The sequence below is a fragment of the Leuresthes tenuis genome, unplaced genomic scaffold (assembly GCF_036924035.1).
Source record: "Leuresthes tenuis unplaced genomic scaffold, fLeuTen1.0.hap1 SCAF_10, whole genome shotgun sequence".
Lineage (NCBI taxonomy): Eukaryota > Metazoa > Chordata > Actinopteri > Atheriniformes > Atherinopsidae > Leuresthes > Leuresthes tenuis.
This window is the reverse complement of record NW_027325364.1, coordinates 11,092,032-11,112,490: the sequence shown is the minus strand read 5'-3', so window position 1 is coordinate 11,112,490 and position 20,459 is coordinate 11,092,032. Positions and strand designations below refer to the sequence as shown.

Below are 20,459 nucleotides of genomic sequence, written 5' to 3'. Positions count from 1 at the left end.
TTATTAAGGCTTTGACATGTCGGACTTTGTGAAAACTTGGTTGTTTATTACCATAATTTAACCGTACAGCAATTTAGAAATATACATTTAAAAAGATTTCCATTATCAGTCAAAATGTTCCTTGAAAAACGCTACTTTGCTAATTAGAAGTAGGCTACATATGTATCGGCTGCAACATAAAGGCTAGTTAAAGTATAGAGAGGCTGTCAAATTATTGTAGTAGAGTAGAGAGTACACGGTTTCGCTTTGAAATTATGTAAAGAGTAAACATAAAAAGGAAATGCTTAAGTAAAATGCACTTCACTGTACGAAACTGTACTTCACTACAGGGCACTTCACCATGGACCCAAAGCCAAAATCAACTCATCTTCCCAGAAGCCCTTGCGGGCTTTACGTCGTTGTGCGTCAACTCCCCAGTCCCCCCACCATCTCCGTTCTACAGAGGAAGAAAGGGGGAGACGGGAAACCTTTACTGAAAGCTGTAAGTGTATTTTTCATTTATATAGATTATTTGGATACATGTAGAAAAGTCTCGATCTGTGTGGTCGCTTAAACCTTTAACCTTGCCCCGGCTTAGTTCACACAAATATGAGCGGCACCGGGCGGGCCAGGACCAGCTCATTCGCTGAGCCTCCCGGAGCTCCCGGATCTGCTGCAGCCGGTGCCGGATCGGCAGTCGCCGGCGGAAGCTCGACAGGAAAAGCTGGGGCTTCGCAAGCCAGTGGAAGCAGCTCGACGAGCTTTGGGAATTTGAAACTGCCAAGTAAGTTTTAAGCATATTTCCATAATTAACCAGTTACATGTTATTATAAAGACTCGGATTGCGCTTTATTTTATTTTTAAAACAAACGTAACACGGGATATTTATTGTCGATTGTTGTTACGGAGCTAACCTTAGCCCGCAAACTGTTAGCTGGCTAGCCAACTTAAGTTAGCTGCCCAGCTAACGTTAGATGTGTTTTTCATTAGGGTAGCGCTGCGATCAAGGGCTTTCATCTCAGAGCTAACATTATCGTTAGCCGTTTTTTGAAGCTTAAGAGAAAGCCGCGGGTATTTCGACGTCCTTTTACTTTTTTTCCCCGGTGACATTACCGAGCTCTTATTATTTCAGAATAACCCATGAATATAGGTTGCTTTAGCCGCTTTGATATTATCTTCCATTAATATCAGATGAGGGAGCTAACTAGCTTGCTTGCTAACCTTTGCAAAGACAGTTGAAAATCATCTAGTCTGAGTTTTTGGTTGCCGCCTTCCCTCCTCTCTGATGAATAGCCTCACTGGGATAACAGATAAAATTAATTGTGTGTTAACTTCAATACACGGACCGTATGTGACTTAAATGTCCTATAATACCGAGTTCCAGTAAGCTTATATGTTTGCTTATTAACCAGCAAATGTTGACCTTACCTGATTGTTATCTCTCTGCTCGTCTGAATGCGCACGTGAAAACACATATGTCTGAGTTAAGGTAGGTAGTATATAACTTAATTCCGTCTCAGGTCATTCGTATGATTTGAAAGTCCTCTACTTTGTAGCGTATTGAAGGAGAAACGGCTCTACCAGACTGGCTCGTTTTGCTTTGGAGCTGCATCAGCACCCTGCTTGCAGATGGCTGGAAGATACTCGATTTATCCCCAATTTCAACCACTGTACCGACAGCCCTGGTTTGCCAACATTAGTACCCCCACTTTGCTGGTGCGATGGCAAGAACTTGGGGAATGCCCTGGCCTCATGTAGCTGTACATTAGCAGCCGTTAGCTGGAGATTTGCAGGAGTTTATCGAATTCCTCAGAAAGGCAGAGGGACAACCAAAATTAAGTAACATCATGCTTTTTGCGGCAACATTTTGGTTTTATTGACATCTAATGCTACAAAAAGCATAGTAGTTCTGCAAACAAATAACTGCCAAATATAAAAGTTAGTATAAACTGCTGTTAAGGAAATCTTTGTTGAGTAACTCTTTGGCTGCATGATGTGACTTTTCTCCTGGAAGTCTTGGGCATGTTGACTCTGAATGCGTTGCTCTTGTGTCAGAGGTGCCTGGACCCTGTGGAAACCCATGTAGAAGGACTGTTTTAATCAACCTTAACACTAATCTGACTAAATCTGAAAATCTCTTCACCTCTACCTTTTGTCAAAGCAGAGTTGTTTAATTACAGGTTTAAATCTGAAGTCTGTGAATTAAGAGTCTCCTGGCTCCATCCATATTGGATAATTGCAATTTTCTTTACCCCTAAACATTTATAACTTCCTATTTAGAGATTGTTTGCTATGCAGTACAGGTGTTAAGAAGACTTGTACATTCTCTCCAAACAGCTTCTTAACACTTATATTCAAACCACGTCCTCCTCACGACTTTATTAAGATGTGCCTGTGAAATGATGGAGAGAGCTAAAGTGCTCCAGGCCAAATGAACCCCCTGCGTCCGTGCACCCGGCCTCCCGACCGCTGGAGTTCGGATTTGTTATGTATACGTTACTAGGTCCGCCGTAGTCAGATGGTCGTCACCCGTATGTTACAGAGAACCACTTCCATGCTCATTCAGACATGACGCCAACGCGTTCAGTTGCCGGCAGATTAATGGAAAGCATTAAAAATCTGAAAGGTGCTTAACAAAAACGGGGACAAATGTGTCACCGAGCACTTTCCAAGCCTTCATATACGACCCAAACTGTGCAAGCGTGGTTGTTTGTGACACAACCAGAATGATCCTTCAGAGTTCTGAGTAATTCACTAACCTTTTTTGGTGAAGTCAGTAAACAGAATTAAGAAACCTCTTTCTTAACTTAAGCAATGATGCAGATATGCAATACTACTACAACAAAAATGCACTCGTAAACTAACTGTTTTTGTTTTGATCTAAATTTTTCTTGATATAATAAAGCACAGTGAATGAGCAGTGATTGGTGAAACATATTCAGTCAAATATCAAGTATCTCAACTAGTTACTGTTTTCCTAGTTATGTCAGTGAATTACATGAGCTCTTTGTATTTATTTGCTTATCATTGCGTGATAGCTGCTGACACCGAAGTTTTCTCTTTCCTTGTTAATCTTGTTTTATACGTTACAAACTATCGCGGCCTGATTACAGTACAGTTCTGATTCTACATTATTAAAGTCGAGACGGCTGATATATTATCCTGAAATGTTACTTATTTCTTCATATAAACAAGCTTTATTATATACACTCAAAAATGTAAAGCATATTTGCATGTAAAAATGATGCAGTTTAGGTAAAAGTTCAGCAGATTACATTTGACACCCTTCATTTTTGTACAACTGAATTAGTCTCAAGCCATTCTCATTTGTGTTTTTTTCTGTTATCAGATACCTCAGTGAGTCAGGAGTGGTGACTGAAATGAGGCTCATTAAGACCACATGTTAATCAGAGCTCCCTTTTATTTAAAAAAAAAAAGGATTTCGGCTCTTCTCACAATAACTTGGTTGATTCAGAGCTCGTCGATAGCTGGTCCACAGGGAGGACGGAGGTTAGGGGAGTGCACGTACCCCCCGTGGCTCTCGACCTGAAAGAAGACACTTTTCCAACGTGTTGCTACATTCAGCCCCAGTTGCTTTTTTATAGAAACATGCAGACAAAGCCACGACTAAGTTACTAAGAAGCAGAAGTCGTGAGGGAGTCTGCATCTCACCAGGTCGCCTGGAAACGCAGGAGGAAATTCTGGGGTGGGACTGTGCCACGTCTGACAGGAGAAACACAGTGATGCGTCTTTACAGGGGGTCGCTGTATATCTTGTTTTATATCTCAGTTGGGAAAAAATCCAGCCACATCAATCCCTGGCCTTGTGTTATCTTGTATGAAGCTAATCCCGACGACCTCCGCCCAATGCGGTGTTTCGACTTCATATTTAGCGATAATGGAGCAGTATCTTGGACCTGATACTCGGTGTTGAAAGCTGTATCCCATCCCGTCTGTGGGTCACAAAAGAGTGGCGTCTTGAATCTGTGAGCTACAATGCAGGAAGGTGAAATTCAATACTTAGGAAGTTTAGTAATAAGTCAGGTCGAGTCCTACGTAAGATTATGTGAGTCTAATCGGTGCCGGGTCAGTTGAGTTGATCTTTACTGTTGACAGGAAACTTGTAGATGTATGGATTAGCTTTGGTGTTATTTATCCATCTCCTCTGGGTGTAAACCTGTCATCAAACACTGTCAGAAAGGGTGCTAAAAGGCCATAAATGATCAGATATCTGTTGTCATTTATCACAGTACTGACTATTTTTTTTTCATCATGTTAAAAGCGTGCTCGAGTTTTACTCTCCAAGGTAATTTTTTATTAACTGTATGTGCGATGAAAGTCGCGCCGCTCATCATTTTTTGTGTTGGCTGGTGTTGACGTATTAGAAACCAAAGCTGCTCACTGACAGCCAGGCAGAGTGCTCATCTTTGCATTCATTATTTAAGCCACTATCATGCCACAGCTGCTCCAAATTTAATGTGCTCCCCTCTGACTTGTTTAAGAAAGAGTGGTGTTGAAGTAAAACACAAAGAAACAGTGTGTTTTGGAGCTGTAACAGGGCAACGTGCAGGCACCACACGGTGACTGATCTCAAAGCTGAATGTTTCCTGCTGACCTGAGGGGAACAGATCAGATCAGATCATGTGGGCACGCCATCGTCTGCTGTGAACCCGAAATAGTTTTGTTTTTCTTTTCTTTCTTTTTAAAAAAAAAATATGGTTTTAAAGACATTTTATTTGATATTTACTGAATAAATAATTCCTGTCTTTAGTTTTAGTAGAAATGTATATTTTCTCTGACTCCATTTTGAAACTCGGAGGCTTAATAGAAATGTGGTTGGGTCCTGTTGAGACAAGCAAATTGAGCAAGCCCAGAAATGGTAGCACCTCTGGGCGTGCTACTGTCCACGCAATTTTATCACAGGTCCTGACAAGCCTTTTGGCAACGGGGCTCTTATCTGCTGCTCTTCTGCTCTCCTCCCAGTGTTGTTGCTCCCGGTACCCATTTGTCAACTCATTCTTGACCCAACACAAGCACAGGCATGAAAGCGCCACACAGCTACTTGACCCTAACGAGAGCTGGCGGACGGTGTCGGATCTTGAGCTTTTGGCGGTTTATTTTGACAAGGTCGAGCATTATCCTTACTGTACAGCTAGTGGAAAACGCTCGCCCGGCATCCATTCTTGTAAAGTCTCCAAATGTCAGCTCGTTCTTCATGTGATGTCGGGGGGGTAGCAGCTACTCAGATTTTCCTGTTTCCAATGCCCCTTTCTGTTTCATTTAACTCGACTTTACCTTTTGAGTGAAAGCTCTCAGCTCGCTTTAAGTCCCACGAGACGAGAAAACGATTTAAGAACGGACTTAAGTTTGGGGTAGGGCTGACCCCAACTCTTCAAAGGGTCAGTTTGATTGCCATGGTAATCACGGCTTAAAACGGAGGAGCGTTTAATCTTAGCTTGTCAGATCTCTGATCTTATGTTGTAGCGCTGACAGACATAAGTTACAACTTCTCAAGCAGGGTGTTTAAAAAAAGAAACCTCCAAAATATAAGTACAAATATAAATGAGATCACCAGGTTTCCCTCCTTAATGCCTGACTCCAGCACATCTTTCTAACATTCGGCTGTGGGATGTGTTTGTATTTTTAAAGTCTGGCATTTACACCCCCTCGGCCAGTTTTGTCAGTGAATTTTTGACTTTCTTCCTCGAGCTCCAACTATTTCTGCAGCAGTCGGTGTGATCGTGAGCAGAATGCCAGAAGTTGTGCAGCATTCTCTCCATTTTCACACAACGTGTCCGTCCTCTGAATGATGAGCAGATTTTCATCCCGTCCTTTGGGCTTAATTTTCCCTTTTTACAGTTTGTTGTTCTACACACCGTCACGTGGTGAAAGTCAGATTTTTGGACTGCGTCTTATCTTTACCTTTTCTTACTGAAGCTTTTTTAGTAGTACACAGAGTATGGGGATTCTATCAAATAAATGTACGTACTTAATTGGCTTTCTCTCGTTTTTAGGTTTAAGCTAGTTTGCAGCATCTGTTGTGATCTACTGCCAGAAATATTAGAGTATATCCGTCCAATATGTCGCAGACATGTTCCTACATGTCCTACTCCAAATTTGTGTTGGTCGAGGTGTGTTGCACTGCCACTTTGGCTGTAGATGTCACTCTGCTCCTTGAACTTAGCTGTTTGGTACGTTCGGGTGATTTAGACGAAAAGATGCTGAGCATAAACTGCGGTTGACCCGAGCTGGACTGCACTTCAGGGGGTGTGAACTACATTAAGCTGGCTTCTCATAATCGTGTAGTTCTAAGTTAAGAACAGCGGACAAGCTCTGAGGAAGACAAAAGTAATGTTAATGGCTAATGTATTTGGTAATTAAGAACATTGGATTTTCGCTCTAAGATGTGAAAGATTTTATCATCTTGAGTTTCTGTAGGCCCTGATGGCTAAGGGATTAATATTGGATGCATTTTCAAATGAAGGGGTCAAACTCGGGGTGACTGCTGGTTACAGCGGTCCTGCATGTCTCCAGATTGAAAGGGGTTTAACCTGGTTTCACCCAGAGGGAGCAGATGGAGTGTTGTGGGAAGTATCAGTAGCTCATTATCAACCAGTCGACTGCGTCTCAGGAGCTACCACTTAGGTCACAACCATTCAGAGGGAGAGGGGGGGGGGGGGGGGGGGGTGCTGCCCGTGTTAATGTTTAGCTTCTGTCTCTAAGGGATGCTGCTGGTTTAAAAGCTGAAACGGGGTCTGTAATTGTGCCCCACATTCTTATATGTAGGCATTAGTGCTATTTATGACTTATATTTGTATAATTAGATGTTAATAACGTGCTTAATTACAGGTTCAAGTCACATTTCTTGGGTTAGTCGTGTAATTCAAGGGTCTCTTACAGTTTGACTTTGTGCCGTTTTCCACAGGAGACAGCGGCAAAGTGACGACGGTGGTAGCCACACCCGGTCAGGGCCCTGATCGCCCCCAGGAAGTATCCTACACAGACATAAAAGTTATAGGAAATGGCTCCTTTGGAGTGGTCTACCAGGCTCGTCTCATTGACACTCAGGAGATGGTGGCAATTAAGAAAGTCCTCCAAGACAAGAGGTTTAAGGTATGCTGAGACACGCTTACTTGCTCAGATGATTGCACCAAAGTGTTTTACACCCCTGTTCTCTCTCACATCTTATTTTTTCCTTTCTTTATTTTAGAATAGAGAGCTGCAAATTATGAGGAAGTTGGACCACTGCAACATTGTGAGACTACGATACTTCTTCTACTCCAGCGGAGAGAAGGTGTGTACGCACTGTGTTGATGATTTATGCCATCGGAAGTTTCCGAATGGAGCACAATGGTCCCACGCCCAGGCAATTAATAGGGCATGCATCCCTGGTGATTCATGGGCATGTTGAAGACAAGTTGATCTTTGTCTTACTGGTACAATAAATATATTACTTCGGGTTGTAGGGGTCCAAGGTCTGTGGTTGATTTGTCATATTCAAGTTGCATTCTAACTCTGCGTTACAGTTAAAATGTTTAGAATTAAGAATAAAAACGTTATGAATTTAGATTTGGTGCATTGATGTCAGTCTGAATGTCTTTCCTGTATTCGAACTGTCAATAATTGATTATATTTAACTTGTTTCAGACGTAGTTACAATAGCAGACTTCTTAACAAAGTTGTTTAGAGTCTCGGTAATGCAGAAATAAATCTGCCTTCTGAGGAAAAGTCTGTTATTAACCACCCAGCCAAACATGACTGATTAAAACAATCGCCAAATAAATAAAAGCTGGTCTCAGAAGCATAAGAAGAGGAGCAGCCTGACAGGTCTCAGATCGGCTCAAGTGAAACGCGCTTCAGATCAAACGGCTCGTTCGAAGCAAACCAACCTGCTTGCAGATGTCAGATATGTCTGCCCCCTTCCTGCTTGGGACGAAGTGACTGAACCTGTAAAATTGTGCTGGTTACATTTTCATGACGGCTGTGTCCAACCCACCAGCAGTATAACGCGTGTCTGTTAAAATATGTTAAATCCCAGCTGTCTCTGGGAAAAGTTTGTAAAGCTAGCAGGTGAAAATTGAGGCCCATTTTGGTAGCGACTGTCCACACAATCTGCTGAGCATCCGGTGACTGATGTTACACCTGAAACTTCTGTTCTCTGAGCTGCTGAGCAAGAAAGCGCTGCTGGCTTTTCAAAAGAAAAAAAAGTGTCCCCACGGTGTGCCGTAAACCCACCATGTACGTGTACATTCTGCCCCGCTACAGCACAGAATCACATTTTTAACTCGACCCTTCAATCCACCGAGCACTGATCTGCTTCTGAGTCCGTGTTCCCAGACCTGCCCGAAATACTCTGAACAGAAAATCAATGAAAAAACTCTTTAACAGTCCAACTTCAGTACAACACAGTTCTTGTCTTTTAAAGATGTATTAAGCATGTAAAGTTTAGTGACATTCTGACTTTTATGAACTCTAATTTCTACTATAAGAAGCATTAGATAAATACCTCATTTGTTCCTTCCCCCCTGCAGTTGTATATAGAACAAGCTAAGCCAAGCTAACACATGAATCATTTTAATTCAGTTTTAAGCAACGGTGAAGTTGTATGAACGTGGAAGTGGTTTCCAGCATGTGGGGAAGGTGGAGCTGGTTCCTGTCAGAGCTTGTAAATGAAAAGAGACTCTCCTCTTCCAGGTTGCTTCTCCACACCTGGATTCTGCTCACGTGCATGCCCATGTGTCTTATATTTTGAACTTAAATGATTTAAAATGAGAGCAGTCCTCTTAAATTAGGCTTAACAAAGCTGGAACAAATGCTGCCGGCATCGACCTCCCTATAAAATGTCAGAACAGCAGTTACATGTGTTTAAATGGGTTTAGAGTAACCTACGTTCACGTCTCACCTGTAGTGACACAGTACTTTTCTTTTGTTCCTCTTCAACAGAAAGACGAGGTGTATTTGAATCTTGTGCTGGATTATGTCCCTGAGACAGTGTACAGGGTGGCTCGGCACTTCAACAAAGCCAAGACCACCATCCCCATCATCTATGTTAAGGTGAGTAGAGCTTTTCTTTTTAAAGATGATAACACACTCTGCTGGAGCTTCAGCCCTCAACCTCACTGCTGATACTGAAGGCTTTAAAAAGGTCAATTCAGGTTAAGATTATCACGTTTTCATCTTTAAAAAAAAAAGCTGAGAAGGTTCATTCTGAGGGTGATGTGGGATTGTTGTGCAAGAAATGGATTTTGGCTTCTGCTTTTTTGGGAAATGCTGATTTTATGCAAAACAGCATCTGTGCTGTTATGTTAGAAATCCACAGGAGAAAGATAAATACCATTTCAAATGTTAAAAAAGGAAGCTGCTCGACAGTTTGGGCCTAAATCTGTGCTTCTGAGCTTTGCAAAGATGACACTAGAAGTCACAGTCTGCAGCTCAGTGACGTGGAACGTGGCTCATGGATGTACTTACCTTTTCTTGTAATTAGATTTCATTATTTCCCGTTCATATGAGGTAAGATTTGTGGTGGGAACTCAAAGTAACAGTTTTCTCAGTAACTACCTGGGGATGTATTAAACAACTGGATATGTTTGCTTTGCCAGACAGCTCGCTGTTTCAGGATTATGAAAGCAGAAGGGGAAAGATGGGCCCGTGGGATTAAATCGTTTGCAATACCCTTGGTTCCTCATTTAAAAGGGTGCTCTTATTAGTGTTTGTGTGTTTACTGCGTATGAGCAGCAGAGAGGACATTATAGCTGTCTCACGGCTCATTTCCCTACCTCAGCCTGCTGCTCCCCTGAGGCTTTAAGATGCATTCTGATCTCTCTGGCTCTGTTCTTCCTCCCTTCCCTGACACCCCTCCTTCCTCCAGCAGCACACTTTCATCACGGCATGCTTTGGGATCTTCTCCCCAGGCTCTCCTGTTTCCCCCTTGTTCAAGCCTCTCCTCCTTTTACCTCTCTGCCCTCTTCAATAACCCTCTCTTTCTCATCCCTCAGTCATCTGGTCTGTAATCATTTTGTATTCTGGCCAGCCTGCTGTCGAGGCTTCATGTGGGCAGTAATGACGATAATGGTGATGGTGATGACTGTCATATTAAGATGCTTACCGTCTGCATTCCTCAGACTCATTAAATGGCTCCATGCTTAACTGTGGGGGCAATTTTTTTTATTTGAGATTGACACCTCTGACCTAGATGTGAGGACAAATGTCAAAAGAGTAAGATGAGGATGGCTGCACGTCTTCAGGGAGAGTTTTTTACACGTGGGCTATTTTGGTATAGAAAGCAGCCACTGCAGGCTGCATCAGACACCACACAGCTGCTTCTTTCAACATGCACCTTTACAGAGCGCCCCGAAGCGGTCATAACATGACAGAAATCCAGACAGACACACGTGCACGTGTCTGTGATATCCCTGATATTCAGGTGTGTAAGATTTCTGGACGCTCTGTTGGAAATTTTACAGCATAATATTTAGAACTTAAGATTTTATTTTTGGGGAAGGACTACGATTGAGGGACTGTCATCCTCATTTGGTCTGTCATCTGTCGGGTTTGGTGACGGTGCACAGAAAGGCATTGACAGGTGGAGGCTCACAGAAGTGTTCTCAGCATCCTGTCTAACCGGACAGGGCAGGGGCTGAGGAGACGCAGCCTGTCATTGGGAGAGCAGGCAGACTTGCTCATTAAGAGTAAGGCAGGGAGCGGAGGCTAAAGGGGACCCAGGCTAAAGCGGCTGAGGGGACATCAGAATGAGCAGGGAGGCAGCTGCTTCAATTCTCACGGTCGTGCGCACAAATCCAATCCAACTAGAGTTTCTGCTGTAGAGAAATGAGAAAGCTGTCTGACTGTAATTTGCTAAAAAAAAAAAAAGTTATTCCAGCACCAGATTCTTATTTTTTCTGAACCTAATGCTCCCCGTCGAGGTGTCCCGACCTCTGATTCGGAGTCATTATAAAGCACCAAAGTCCATACAAAAATACAGTCTCAGGATGTCATTCTCATGTTCTCAAATCTTCTTCTATCCATTTCTGGGATGAGATTGGAAATTTGTGTGTTAAATATTGCATTGCAATGACTTTCTGTTGCGCTCACAAGAAAACGCTAACAGCACCAAACACTGTTCTGACTTCAAAAAAATCTGGTCTAATTTTAATTAGATTTTTACAGCTGTGACATAATTGGAAAAGGTGTAATAATAACTCTGGACCATATTGTTCACACTGATTCTCTTTCATATTTAGCCACTTTCATCATAAGGCTGATTAAATGGGATTCTAAGTGTGATTATAACCTTTCAGAAACCACCACGGAGTTTTGTAGCAACCATGAGTCATGAAAAATGTGATCTTCTTTAAATGTGTGTGATTCTGTCCAAGTTATTAAACACTGTCTGGCGTTATGCCGTTCCTCAGGTGTACATGTACCAGCTGTTCCGCAGTCTGGCTTATATCCATTCCCAGGGCGTGTGTCACAGAGACATCAAGCCTCAGAACCTCCTGGTGGACCCAGAGACGGCCATCCTCAAACTCTGTGACTTTGGAAGGTCAGTAATGTCCCGTCTTCATCTTTCTGCCTCCTGAGGGAACCCACATCTACCCACATCTCTTGCTTGCTTGTTTAGATTTCACGATGATGTGAAAACGCTAATTTCATCTTCCTCCTCTAAAACTCTCCAGTGCAAAGCAGCTAGTTCGAGGGGAGCCAAATGTGTCCTATATTTGCTCACGGTACTATCGTGCCCCAGAGCTCATATTTGGCGCCACCGACTACACGTCCAACATCGACATCTGGTCAGCCGGCTGCGTGTTAGCGGAGCTGCTGCTGGGCCAGCCCATCTTCCCCGGGGACAGTGGAGTGGACCAGCTAGTAGAGATCATCAAGGTACAGTAACACTCCTGTTGGCAGTAAAGAAAAGCCAGTAAGCCACGACGAATGAACTTGACAACTGGACATTGTGACTTTAGCTGTGTTTACATGGACCACCATCAGAATTCTAGTCCAACGAGAAAACAATATCTTCATAATTGATCAGATTAAGTCGAGGAAACACTGTACAGGTGCAGTGTTTCCTCGACTCGGCTGGCCCAGGATCGAGTCCCCACCGGATGCTCTTTGCTGTATGTCATCCCTACTCTCTCTGCCCCCCCTTCTTGCCCACCCACTTTCGAATAAAGTCCTCAAGCACCCAGAAAAGCCTTGAATAAAACCTACATAGTTTTGTTAATGACTCCAGTTCATTTGGAAGTTTTGCTCAGACTTTCGTACAATCTTTTGGTCTTTGGCAGAGGAAAGATAACCGACACCTCAAACCACCTGAGGCGTCCTCTGTAGAAATCCTTTGAAAAAAGGAAAAGGCTCTTTCAAAAATGCTTTTCCAGGTAATTGGATGAAACATGCAGCAAAGTCACGATGGAACTGCAACCAGTCAGAGAACCAACTCAAGCTCAACCTTAAACCTGCATTTCGCAGCCAGTTAAGGACACTGATTAGTTTGAGTTCTGAGTCTGGCAGAATGAATTCTCTTGTGAGTTCACGAGAATCCAGCTGTTTGGGTTTTTAAATTATGTAAAGGGGGGGTCAAACTGTAGCATCAGCCTCTAAAATCATATCTCAGTTCATTTCTACAATCCTTATGACCAAAGGTGAAACATATCTGTCCACTTTATGTATTTTCATGAGGATCAATATTAATACACATCTTTATTAGTAGTACAGTAACTACATACGACCTGGTATAACGAGCACATCACTGAATCTATTTGGTTTTATAATTTGTTGACGGGATCTGAACAGGGATCTGATTTTGGCTCAATGTTGTCTTGGTCATTAGCAGATGTGGAATTTGAATTTAAATTTGTTAAAAGGATATTCCCTTGTGATGTCACATCTCATTTTCAAGGGGGTCCCTCGACAAACATATACATAGAACACATGACAACATTACATCATATAAATGCATAACATACATCAAATACAGACATCTTATTCTCACACACAACCCACATAAGTCTAACTTAGAATAGACTAATTGTCAAGAATGTGAACATAAAAATATAGCGTAAATAGAGAAAAATAAAGTAGAAACATGAGCTATTTGTTTTGAGATTGGAGTGAAGTAACATCCTGAAACAATGAAAAGAGGTCATAGAACGCAAAAAAAGAGCGAGGTCTTTCCAGTCCGACGGAGCTTTATTTTAGAATGACCTTTTCCCAACCCCGAGATTCTAGGAACAGAGAAAAATGGGACGTTCATATGTCTAAGTAAGTATGGTGAGTTGTATGGAGTCACAAGTTCTTTTGAATAGGGAGGACAATGGAAATAAACACATTTATCAATCAAACATAAAATGATGTGTTCTAAAAGGACCTCTCAAAACAAATCTACATAAAGCATTAAATATTACAGTCAGAGATTTAAGACGAGTGTCTGGAGTGTTTTGGTAAACAATATCTACATAGTCAACAAGTGATAGTATCAGTTGTGAGATGAACCTTTTTCTGACATGAAATGTGAAGCAACACAGCCATATGCTTTTTTTAACAATGTAATCAATATGAGGCTTAAATCCAAAGTCCAAGATATTTAAATGTGTCAACTTTTTTTTAGTAGTTCAGGTATTCAGCGTTTAGACTGCTCCTGGTAGGGCTCGTTTTTTTTTTTTCTTCTTCTTCTTTTTCCCATCTCATCCCCACATGAATTTGACTATTTTTAGCCAAGCAACTATGGTCTCAAACGGAGGTAATGAGAGAGCATTCCTCACAAGATGGCGCTAATGTCCCAGCATACGTGCAACACGGCGCCTGCAGCTTCATTTCTCCACTGATTAAAAGGAGAACAATATATCCTAAAGACAAACCGTGAAACATATTTTTGCGTTTGTACTACCAGACGGGTTTGATGTTAATGGATTGAAACTTTTCACTGCTGGCAGGTTTTGGGGACACCAACAAGGGAGCAGATCCGTGAGATGAACCCGAACTACACAGAGTTCAAATTCCCTCAGATCAAAGCACACCCTTGGACAAAGGTATGTTGATTCTTACTGTCTACATAGAAGAAGGCTTCCTCTTGTCCCTGTTTTTCCACCTCTTTTTACTGAAACCTGTAACGGGGAGACTGACTTTGTTCATACTGAATGATACATTTCCCTGTAATGATTTTGTCCCATCAGGTCTTTAAGCCTCGCACCCCACCAGAGGCCATTGCCCTCTGCTCTCGACTGCTGGAATACACACCAGTGACCAGACTGTCTCCTCTGGAAGCCTGTGCGCACGCCTTCTTTGATGAGCTGCGCCAACCCAACACCCGCCTGCCCAGCGGACGAGAACTGCCGCTCCTCTTCAACTTCAGTCCTGTTGGTCAGTCAGTTTTTCTGTGCTTCTTTTGTCTTTACTCACATTTTTATTCATTTATCTCAAATAGATAAGTTGTCCCCCTTCTAATGTTAGTATTATTTTGTAATATTTCATGTGTAATTTAACTTTTTTTTGTTTCTTCTGCACTCTCAGAGCTGTCTATCCAGCCACAGCTGAACTCCACGCTCATTCCTCCTCACGCTCGTGCACAGACATCGCCTGCCTCACACGGTACATGTGGCAGCTTGATGCTCTTCTACTATGTAGTTTTCTGTGGGAGACAACGTCTGCTTAACACTTAGCAGCTTAATCCTTGTCTCCTCCTTACCTGACCTGCTTTGTTTACGATCTAAACCTGTGATTAGCCTCAGCTTTTTATGGTTAAATATCTATTATTTACAGCACGATGAGTGCATTCTGTCTGTGGCTTCATGTGGGATTGTTTAATATGTGTGTTCCCTCTCTTCCCCTGCAGAGGGCAGCGTGTCAGACAGTACCGCCCAGCCCAGCTCAGCACCTGGATCCATCAACAACAGCACCTGAGCATCCATCTCTCTGTCATGTTTTCCGTTTCGTCTTCCCCGGTTTCCTTTTCTTCCCTCTGCTCCTGCCCCCACCCCCCTCAACCTTCCTCCTGGCTCCAAACCCTTAAAAGAGAAAAGATAACCAGACACAACAGCAGTAACACTCAGCATTGCTATCTTCCCTGAATGTTTACTATTTCCAGTAGAAAGCAGGGCCTGCAGCTGCTCGACTCAGGAAGCTGTGGGTTGTTTTAATGGCATTTTGCCGGCTGCACTCGGGCTTAATGTAAAGCTGCAGTTCTAAGCCCAGGTCGGCCCGTGTGTGGCCTGCTAGAATACAGAAGCATAACGTCGGTTGGGATGGATGTTGAGAAGATGAGGAGGAGGGTTGAACATGCTATGTGGATTTTCTCCATTATAATCAACAGCTGACTTTTATCCCATTTTAAGTTGATTTTATTTGCTTTATATTTTATGTATGGTTGTGGTGCCATTGATTTGAATTGTGATTGGCTACGGCATCAAGAATAAGGGCAGCGTGTAAAGCCTGACAAATGTTGACAATCATCCTTAGTCGAGTCAAAAATCGCACACTCGTGCGCATTAAATTGTAGCTCCGCAGCCCAGTGTGTGACCTAAAGGCTCTTCTACTGCTTTCTACCCCGACCGAGCCCACCGGTGAACAGATGTGAGGAATTATTTTAATCTCCCTGTCTGCTACCGGACACAACGTGTCATTTTAGATAAGAGGTCAATTTAAATTATATTGCAAAAGAGAGCACCACAGCCCGTGTTTACCGTTTCTTTGAGTATTAGCTCCTTAACTGCCTGTGATCAAAGGGGGGAGTTTAACACGAGCAGAGTGCACGCGTCTTCAGTTTCGTCATTATAAGCTCATGTCCTCATTGGTTAAGCTGGAAACTCAGTGTTACATGTTAATTCTCATGTGAGTATTGCACATCTCCAAAGGGAGTGGAGGGAAGCCATCGATGTGTCCGGGTGACCTCACAGGGAGGGAGCCGCTGGTGTGGGGCTCCAGTCGCATCTAATACAGAAGCCTCAGTGTCTCAATGTTTGAAAGGTGACTATCACCTCATTAATTATGTCACTTTATAGTTGTTTCATATCAGCTTGATTATGTTAAAGATCGACAGCAGGAGTGGGGGCGCTGAGGGGATCGTTTGAGCCGTCTTTTCAGCTGAAACGCACAGCTGACGTTATTGCAGGAGTAAGACTGTGAATTGCTTTTTTTATTTGGTTTGTGAGAGCGACTCGTCGTTTTGCGCTCCGATCCAAGCATCCTGTTTGTGACGCTCGTATCATGTTCCTATTTGTCGGAAGTGGTCGTCGAAACTTCTCGTGGTTGGTTTACGCAGTTAAAAGTTGACTGTTGGCAATAGGTTGGTTTTCTTTCTTCCAACACACAAACGTGCATGTCCAGTTCAAGCAGACCCCACTAATGTCAGATATAATGCTCCCCACACCTCTGAAACCCAACAGCTTTTGGAGCCTCCACTCCCACTCTTCCTCGTCTTCATCCCTCTCCGCTTCCCTCTTTCCTCCCTTTCTTTTTTTTTTTTTTTTTTGTTTTTCCACAGCTAAACTGTAAATATCAAGTACCTTTTATTTTGTTTTTTTTTTTTTTTTGTTATTATTGTTATTATATTGTTGTTCTTGTAATTTTTTTCTTTCTGTAGTGGACCGGCGCAGCAGCAGCCGGGCTGTTTATCCTCAGTCGCAGTCTGTAAATACGATTTCATTTCAGTCCCTGGTTCAGTAGGGGAAAAAAAAAAGAAAAAGCAGAACAAAATGTTTCATTTTTATTCTCTCTCCCTCCATTTCTCTCATCACGCCTTCCTCTTGTCCCCCATTAATGTCCTGACTGTTTTATTTATTGTGTTGCGTTTTAGAGGGGAGGGTTCGGGGGTCTTTTTCATTGGGTAAAATTTATGGATTTTTCTTTCTTTCTTTCTTCTTTTTTTTTGTTTTTTAAATCCAGATTTTAGTCCAAGATCACATGCAGAATGATTTCACATCCAAGATACTGTACTCAGATCCAGATGTATGTATGTACGCACATGCTAGCTAGCAAACTAGTGGAAGTCCAGTTATCCATTAAACTTCAGCGTGAAGGGAATGTTACAAGCCTCCGGATCTGTGGGGGTCGCTGCGGTCGGGGGCACAGATCACCTCGTGTGTTTGGAGGAAAGGGGAAAAATGAATCCATCTCAATTAGATGTATCATCTCCTTTGTCTGACTGTTTGCTGTTTTTATCTAGATTTATTTTTCCGCCTTCTGTGCGTCGTGTGAGTGTCGCAGGTTTGAACTGTCGGCTCGGTGTGTTTGCTTTACAGATGTGGAGATCTTTATTTTGAGCACAGCTGCAGGGAATGTATGTGTGTTTGTGTGTGTGCTGGCAGACCGAGAACATCCTCCTAAATGAAGAGCTGGGTAAATGTTTTTAATGTTTTTTTTTTTTTTGTCCACCTTATGATCTGTCACATTTAGCTTTTAATTTGTGGTGACCCTTTTATCGCCCTTGTCGGAGGGTAAAAATGTCGTCGTTGGGAACAGAACAGTTTGATGATGGAGATGGTGACGAGGGAGGGATGGAGGGAGAGAGACAGTTTTTGTTTGTTGTTATAAATAATTAAACTCATTAATAAAGTGATGAAACTGTCCCTGCTTCACATTTCTGAGTTATGAAGTAACGAGTCATGATTACACGAAATATATACAGGACAACTGAGTGAAGCCATTCTGTGCATCAAAGCTGCGGCCTTATGACACATAGCAACACAAATCATAACTAACTGATATAATGGTACATAAGGTGACTTGATTTTAGATTTGTTTTTTGAGTTTAGATATTTCTTTGTCAAGGTTATAGAAAAAAAAAACTCACCTATGATGAATTTTGGGGGTTGGAGGTTATCCCAGCTGTCGCTGTGTGACAGGTGTACACCTTGGACCGATCCCCAGTTCATCACAGATGAGACAACCATGCACTAACTCCCTCCTAAGGTGAATTTAGAGACCCCAATAAACCTAACGTGCATATGTTTGGGTGGTGGGAGGAGGCCGGAGTACCCAGAGAGCGCACACGCCTACACAGAAAGGGCCCAAGCTGGGATTCGAACCGGGACGTGGACACCACAGCTGTTGCTAACAATCTTTGTCACAACACCCTGATCAATAATACTCCCTACATTAATCATCAATCTGCATGCCTTACATGTTTTTGGGTGACGTTTGTAGGTCACAGCAGTTTGCAATAGATGCGGTTTTCATTGGATGTCATCATTCACTGAAGTTTCACTAAAAGAAGAATGAAATCTGCAAATAAAATAGCCTGGTGATGAATGAACAACCTGCTCTGAGCCACAGCTGCCATGTGGCTGCCAAGCAACATATATATTTTTCAGAATTTACCCCCTTGTTAAAGTGTTGAATATAGAGCACTATCGTCTCAAGTCAATGTCCACATGTTTGGGTTTTTGATTTCTTCTTTTTGATTAATTCTTTGATCATGACGGCTTATAAGCAGATGTTTTCCATGTTATTAAAACACGCTGGTTAGTCAGTCGATTTACGGGTGATCTTTAATCATTGAGCAAGTTTTGACCCAATGATCACCAAACTTACTTCAATCCTTTCTGGGGGGAATGTGAGAGTGGGCAATTTGGATTTATCTGACCTGAGATTCATACCAATTCATACAGTAAACAATGTTTTTCACAGAACAAGCAAAAACTCCTACCTGCTAATTGGTGGAAGTAATGGATGTGAATAGTGTCCTTTCAGGATTTAACTGCAATTCCTCCAGATGTTCCTAAGAAAACAGACTGAGAGGAAAAGCTGGGTTGGTGGGGCCCAGAATATCTTATTTGCCTCCTTTGCAAGTTTGCAAATGACACAGGTGAGTTGGGAAAAATGCTTTTAGATTTCGTGTGAATCTGGCCGATAGGTGATCATTCAGAAAAGGACTCTTTCTCTTCCTGCTGGCATCTCAGGATGCAATCCGTTTTCATGAGGTGAAATGCTTCATAAGAGTTTGTGTTACACTAAAGCGAGTCATGATCAAAGTTTTTGTTCCTTGAAGTTCATTTATAGACACTCTCTGGACATTATCAAAACTCCTTTCAAGTTTGAGTGGCGTGATTACTTTACTGAAAGGATTGATGCAAATCCGCTCTCACATGCTGCGGCAGAGTCGGGTGGATCGCTGAACTCTGCCGGGGATCAGCTGGGTAATGATGAAATCGGAGCGGTTGTTATGGAAACCACGCTGTTGCGAATGTCCCCAAAAAACGTTTTTGACCTTGGGTGATGAAATATTGCATTTCCACAGCTGGATTATGTCAGATGTGAGCAACGAATGTGGGTTTCTGGGACGGCATATGGACGATTAACGTGTGCTCATGCTGCTTTGTGAAGCCGTTTCTTCTTCTGCTGTGGCGTGATTTAGCTGATGGCTCTTCTTTTATGACACGGTCACATGCTTTGTTTCAATATGATCAAGCATCGCAGTGAATCCAGGTCTCATTTGGCGCCAATGACAGCACGCATCGCCAGCATGGTGGAATTTCCTCCCACACTTCAGTCACAGAGCGACTCAGATTTTTTATTCAGGCAGGGATCTGCTGGAAAAGAAAAGCAGGATTTAATGAAGTCTCAGGGTGTCCCTGAACTTTCTTCTTTCGTCCGTCTCTGAGTTCAGTGGAAAATATTTATAAGCACCGGCGGAACCTTTGCTGCCCGGAGCTTGACTTAAATTTCTTGGTTACCTTTAAGCCTGGCCCTCAGGTTCAGCTCAGATAAATTAATACTTTGTCCTTGTCTGTCCTGGCCTACGCTCCCTGTGCAATCCTGCATATGAATGCACACTTTGCACAGTTTTTGTATTTGTGTGGGCAATCGAACCCTCGTCAAGTAAGCATAGGTTTTCTAGATCAGTCTGTTTTGGGGAGTTTAAGATGTCACGATAAAATAACTATTTTTGTCTCAGCAGGACTTATTTTCTGTTCTAACAGCTCTCAGTACTCACTGATTGTATGCAACATTATCACATCAAGTACAGCTCATGTTACAGCTAAATAGATTTATACCATTTAAGCTGCTTAAATACACTGAACATCTTCGACTTATGCTGTCTGCAATTAAATAAAAGTCAAAGTTGCGACTTTGACTTTTATTTAACTTAAGTTGCTTTTTTTCAGTTGTATTCTCCATATCGCTTCAACTTTTTCTGGTACCTGCTCTTTTGTTTCCTATCTTTCTATTTAGAGAGCTATAAAGATACATTTGTCTTTCTGTGTAATCCAGATATTATTGGTGAGGTATTGGTGCTTTTCCACTTTGGTGTACAGTATGTGAACAGAATCATGAGGGAAGAAAGCAGTTTAGATATACTGTACAAAATGGAAGATGGTCCAGACAGAGATGATGTATTTATTGGATTTGCAAAGTACAGACAAGTCTCAGGTTCTCCATAGCCCATATCTGTTTGTGATAGTCGTTTGAAGATTTCCCCATAACTGTACAGCTTTGATGGGTATTTATTCTTAATATTAAATTCAGTTCTTTCTCCAACTATGTGAG

At 42.3% G+C, this 20,459-nt stretch overlaps 1 protein-coding gene across 1 annotated transcript; it reads left to right on the top strand.

The window, feature by feature from the left end:
• The first annotated feature begins 384 nt into the window (after positions 1-384).
• gsk3ab (glycogen synthase kinase 3 alpha b) lies at positions 385-17,538 on the top strand. Its single transcript, XM_072393935.1, has 11 exons — positions 385-481; positions 578-763; positions 6,904-7,091; positions 7,189-7,272; positions 8,922-9,032; positions 11,390-11,520; positions 11,654-11,858; positions 13,910-14,005; positions 14,150-14,336; positions 14,487-14,564; positions 14,809-17,538. The coding sequence occupies exons 2-11, from the start codon at positions 589-591 to the stop codon at positions 14,874-14,876; spliced, it is 1,323 nt and encodes a 440-aa protein (XP_072250036.1). The 5' UTR covers positions 385-481; positions 578-588; the 3' UTR covers positions 14,877-17,538.
• The last annotated feature ends 2,921 nt before the right edge of the window (positions 17,539-20,459 follow it).